Genomic DNA, 6,000 nt, shown 5'->3' with positions numbered 1-6,000 from the left:
CAGCAAAATTATCCTTCATATGGGAAGAAAAGATAAAAACATTCTCAGATAAATAAAACCTGAAAGAATTTATCAACACCAGACCAGCATATCAAGTTCTGAAAGGAGTGATTTACCAGGAAAACTAAAGACACACATATAGAAATAAGAGAACAACAACAACAACAAAAACCCCAAGAAAATGACTAACTTAATGCTAGGAACAAGAAATATCATTAATGACATTTGAATGTTAACTTCCAGGATTTATATGGAAAGATCAGACTACAGTAATATTGTAAATTCAACAGAAGAAAGATTAATTACATAAGACTGAATTGGTGAAATAGAATTTTATGACTTTTTTGAGTAAAACATTACTGTCTTTTTGTTTACTATGCTTTGTTTTCTCAATTTAAATTTTTGCTTTCTTTTGAGCTGCTAATAGGTCTAGCAATTTGTTAAAATGTGTTTTATTGTTTGTTTCGTTAAGTGGAAAAATAAACTTGATAGGTCTAGCAATTTGTTAAAATGTGTTTTTGTTTGTTTGTTTGTTTGTTTGTTTCGTTAAGTGGAAAAATAAACTTTTATCCCTTCCTGACCCCTCTGGAATTGGAAAATATTTGTGAGTATTCTTATTTTGTGGCAGAATGGTTATTTGCATAAGTTCAATAATACCTGTTGCCTTGAATCAGAAATCGGAAATACTCGTTATTAGGGCTTTGACTGGAATGTCATATGAAGATTAAACTAGAAAACTATGAAACTAAGGTAGATCTCAAGTAAGCCAACAGAAGCTCTTGGAAAGATGGCCTGGCACCATAAACAGTTTTGCCTGGCAGAGAGGATTAAAGAAGCTATGCAAAATAATTTGTACCATAAAATAACCTGGCCTTTTCCAGCCCAGCATTGTAGTCAGTAGAGATTGCAAAAGAGCAGCCACAACCAGAAGATTATTTTGAGGAAGACTTAGAAGGAAGAAAAAAAAGACTGATCTTCGCTAGCAGATGGTATATCACAGAATACTTGGTAGGCAGGGCTGAATTGATAAGATTTATGTGTGAATTGTATGCTGAGTGTTTGCTTTCAACAGTTTGAGTAGTTGACATGTAAATATTTTCTCAAAAATATTTAAAACCGTACTGTCTTTGTTATAGAGTTACAAACAAAATTATAACTTAATGTTAGGGACAAGAAATATCATTAATATCTCAAACATTATCTTTAAAATTCAATTTTTTATAAATTTAAAAGTTATTTATCAACTGTTAAGAACTATGGAGTATGAGCAAAAATTTTTTGATATGTAAAGTAAATGTTTGTGGGAAAATGTAAAAATAAATAATTAATTAGAAAAAAAAATGTCTTTATTTCTCCTTAGTTGAAATATTACTTTTCCCCATAACCTTTAAAATATTATTCCATTGTCCTGTGCCTTTGACAATTTTGAGAAGATCTCTCTCTCTCTCTCTAGTATTGGTATCTTGACATGTGGTTGTTTTTTTCTTTCTTCTTTGAAAATTTCCTCTTTAGACTGCTCTAGTTTCATCATGTGTCTTTTTATTATCATATTTCTGAATAACTGGGCTTTCAGAATATGAAGATCAGTGACTTTTAATAATTTTAGAAAACTCTAGTCTATGTTTAATATTGACATCTCTAGCTTTCATCCTCTTTCCTTTCTTTGGAACTCTAACTATTGATCCATTTCTGTCTTTATGCCTTTACCTTCCATTCATGTTTCCCATCCTTTTTACCTTTTTGTACTAGATGATTCCTTTGCACGTATCCTTTTGTTCTCTAGTTGTCTCTGTATTTAATTCCAGTCTGCTGTATAATCTTTCAGTTATTCAACTTTTAATTTCTTTGTGGCTATAAAATAAACTTGTACTTTTGATTTCCTAGGTATGATGACTTAAAATTGAATTGTATAGGGCCAGCAGGTGGTATGGAGGTTAAGGCAGCAGAATCCCACATGGCTGACTGTGTGGTTGGAATCTTGGACCTTGTGGCTTGAAAATTATGCTGGGTGCATGTGCCTGTGTTCAAAATCCCAAGGATAACAGAGGAGAAGGGATTACAGCATGGCCAGGAATGGCCATTGCCCTAGAGGGATAATTTCTCACTTTCCCTCTCTCTCTGAAAAGATTATATGCCCTATAGCACAAGTTAAAACAAAACAAAACAAAACAAAACAAAACTTGTTGATTACCACGTAATTTCATCTCCAGTATTAAAAAGGGTATGGCCTTCAAAAGAAGTCTAAATACTAAAGAGCATTTCTATAGGCTGAGTTTTCTGTTTTCTAAAAAAATCACATATTTTGGAGATTTAAAGATATAGTCTGTGAGTGCAGAAGGTACACATTGTGCTAACTGTGCCATGTTTCCAGAGCTGATTGTTGCAACCATTCTGATGTGTGACTGAAAGCTGGTTATGCAGTAGGGTGTACTGAGCAAGGTTTACTCTTTTTGTTTGTTTGTTTTTTTGGAGAGGTTTTTGCTATAGGGCGTGTGTGCTCGCCAGAAAGGCAGAGAGACAGAGAGACGGAAAGTGAGAAATCATCCCCAGAGTGGATGCCCACACTGCAGTCCCTTCTCCTCCATTCTCCTCTCGGGATCTTGGGCACACACGCACACATGCCCTGCGTGAGTTTACGCCACCGGGTCCAGGACTCGAACTGTGGTCGACTACATGGGAGTCCAGCGACATAGCCATTACGCTAACTGCTGGTCTCAGCAAGGTTTACTCTTGCAAGTGCAAAATGATCATCCATAGAGTGTAACAAATTCTGTATTTAATTTTGTGGGGTTTTTTTGGTTTGATTTTTCTGTTTTTGTAATATTCTTAAATAAAAAAAAAGGTGAAAAAACATCTTGTCTTTGCTCTAAAAATACATTATAAATTTATGTGATTTATCATTTTCATTTTTTTCTTTGTTTAGGTAAAATATTTATTTTCTGATAAAACAGGAACCCTCACTTGCAATATCATGACATTTAAGAAGTGTAGCATTGCGGGTATAATTTATGGGTAAGTGTTTTTATTCCTATACTCTATAAGAAATTCTCATTTTTTTTTCTTTAAAATGAACTTTTATTTACTTTCACACTACCTGAATTTCTAATACTATAATGGTATTTGAATGGGATTGAACTTTAACAAAACTTATAGATGTTAAGAAAACATAGTTTACGTCTGTTTTTACACATGGTTAGAATTCCTACTTTATCATCTTATAACAGTTACATTTCCTCCCTTATCTTCCTTTAGAAATCACTCAGACTCAAATGGCGCTGGTACAGAAGATATCTGGTATAGACAATATTCTTTTCTAACTTACCCTTGCTCCTTTTTCTTGCAACTCACTTTTATTAGTACTGGATTACTGATAAGTTCTGTCCTGTCCTTGGGAACCAGCAGTTAGCGTAATGGCTATGTCGCTGGACTCCCACGTAGTCGACCGCGGTTCATGTCCTGGACCCGGTGGCTTAGAACTCACGCCGGGCGCGTGTGCGTGCGTGCCCCCTATAGCAAAAATCTCTCCAAAAAAAAAAAAAAAAGTTCTGTCCTGTCCAGACTTCAAGTGGCATATCCAAGAAAGCTCTCCTAGGTAGATTTTCCCATACGACATTCAGAGAACCTAGAATCTAGGTTTTAATTTGTTACCTTTGTACTCACTCTGTGTCAGATTCCTTTAAAAACTATACAATTTTAAATACTAGTTTAGGTATTTTCTAATGCCATGTTCTAGCTTGGGAAGAAGTATTATTTGACAGAACTTTAAATAATTACTATAGTTCTATAGATTCTTTAAGTATGATCTGAGGATAAAAGATGGGGCTGTGTATTTATTTTAGACCTTTTTGACTATTGACTGCTATCATTGGGAACTTCCTATTAAAAATAATCTTTTTTATTTTCCTTATAGTCATTCAGCTTCTTTTACCACAGAATCTTCTGAATTTAATGACCCCAGATTAATGGAGAACTTTGAAAATGGCCATGTAAGTCTGTTATTTTTATTCTAAGTTGATACAGTAATGCTATCTAATTTTAAAACATGTATACATATGTGGTTTTCTAAAAGGTATAATTTTCTGAACCAAGGAAGAGACAGTTTTGAAATTTTTTTGATGTTTGTATAATAAACAAGGGATCACGTATTGAACTTAATTAGTGTATGTAAATGAAAATGTTACATAAGAACTTTTACTATGTATCAATCTATGTAAGATTATCTACCTGCTTTTAAACTATTTGAACTCTTGCATGCTACCAATATCTTCACTTACCTAGTTTAAGATACTGAATTACTTGATTTGAAATCTTTACCCTCTCAAAAATTAAAATGATCTTTCAGAGCATAAGACTATACAAGGGATCTTTTAAAAATTCATAGAGAGTATATATTATAAAAACTATGCATAGATTTCAAAAAAAATTTGTTTTGGCACCAGAATAAACTTATACTTTTCATGACATGTCTGAACAGGATCTAGTTGGAAGCACTAATGAGAATAAGACATCAGTTTAAAAAGGGACCCTATCAGTGCAATATGAATGCTGCTAAAACTGAAGCAAGAACAAATATCAAATTTATGGTGATGGTTAGATGAAAGAATGGTAAAATCATTGATGCTCCAGAAAGTTTATAGGTACATTGTCTGAAAGAAATCAACAGTTTACAAAAGAAAGAACAAGATGATGCCTGGAGCAATAGACCATCCACATCAATTTGTGAGGAAAAACATTAATTTTGTTGGTGCTGTAATTGACCGCAGAACACTAGGCCACTTTTGGTACAGCTTACACAATTCTGACTGAAAAATTAAAGTTGAGCAAGCTTCCTGCTTAATGTGTGCCAAAATTATTGCACCCGGATGAGCTGCAGAAAATGGCAGAACTTTCAATGGAAATGTTAAACAAGTCAGATGAGATCTTGATGCATTTATTTAAGGAGTTGTAACCGGAGATGACACATGGTTTCACCAGTGTGATTCTAAAGACAAAGCACAATCAAAGCAATGGCTACCAAGAGGTGGGAGTGGGTCCCTCGAAGCTAAAGTGGATTGGTCAAGAGCAAAGATCATGGCCACAGGTTTTTGGGATGCTGAAGCTTTTTGTTTATTGACTTTCTGGAGGGCAAAAGAACAATAATATTTGCCTGTTGTTAAAGTGTTTTGAGAAAGTTAATCAAAGCTTTGGCAGAAAAAAAACGCTCAGGAAATCTCCACCAAAGGTCCCTATCATGACAATGCTCCTACTCATTCCTTTCATCAAATGAGGGCGATTCTGCCAGAATTTCGATGGGAAATTATCAGGCGTCCATCTTACAGTCCTGATTTGTCCTGTTCTGCCTTCTTTTTGTTTCATAATCTCAAAAACAAAACAAAACAAAAACAAAAGGACACGTATTTTCCTTCAGTTAATAGTCTACATTTACATAATTAAATTCCTAGTACTCTTAGTTCTCTAGGGATGGTGGCTAATATTATTGCCTGCAAAACTGTTTTGCACTTGATGGAGCTTATGTTGAGAAATAAAGTTTTTTTTTTCTTTTTTCTTTTTTTTTTTTTTTTTTTTGGGGGGTTTTTTCAATACGCGCTCACCAGAAAGACAGAGAGACACAGAGACAGAAAGTGAGAAATCACCCCCCCGCCCCCTCCAGGGGATGGCCACACCGCAATCCCTTTTCTCCTCCATTCTCCTCTTGGGATCTTGGGCACGCATGCACAAGTGCCTGGGGTGAGTTTAAGCCATTGGGTCCGGGACTCGAACCACTGTCGACCACGTGGGAGTCCAGTGACATGGCCATTACACCAACTGCTGGTCCCGAGAGATAAAGTTTTTTAAAAAAATATTTATCTCTTATTTTTCCACAAACTTTCTTAAGTCCCTTCATACATTCATTTCCTTCCTTTTATTAAAAACCTACTTGGGGACCCCAGCGTCCTGAGGCACCCATCCCCAGGGGCGAGGAAGTGGGCGGAGTCCGGCTTTGGTGCCAGCCCCTCCCTC

General features: G+C 35.2%; 1 protein-coding gene across 1 annotated transcript in view; it reads left to right on the top strand.

The window, feature by feature from the left end:
• LOC102498413 (phospholipid-transporting ATPase IB-like) overlaps positions 1–6,000 on the top strand; it is a 211,413-nt gene that overhangs the window by 75,926 nt on the left and 129,487 nt on the right. Inside the window, 3 exon segments of the mRNA XM_014592016.2 lie at positions 2,924–3,012; positions 3,253–3,294; positions 3,911–3,986. Of these exon segments, the coding sequence (XP_014447502.1) occupies positions 2,924–3,012; positions 3,253–3,294; positions 3,911–3,986 (207 nt within the window).

Source organism: Tupaia chinensis, unplaced genomic scaffold (genome assembly GCF_000334495.1).
Source record: "Tupaia chinensis unplaced genomic scaffold, TupChi_1.0 Scaffold000634_1, whole genome shotgun sequence".
Lineage (NCBI taxonomy): Eukaryota > Metazoa > Chordata > Mammalia > Scandentia > Tupaiidae > Tupaia > Tupaia belangeri.
The sequence above is the reverse complement of the archived record's forward strand: the minus strand, read 5'-3'. Positions and strand labels throughout refer to the sequence as shown.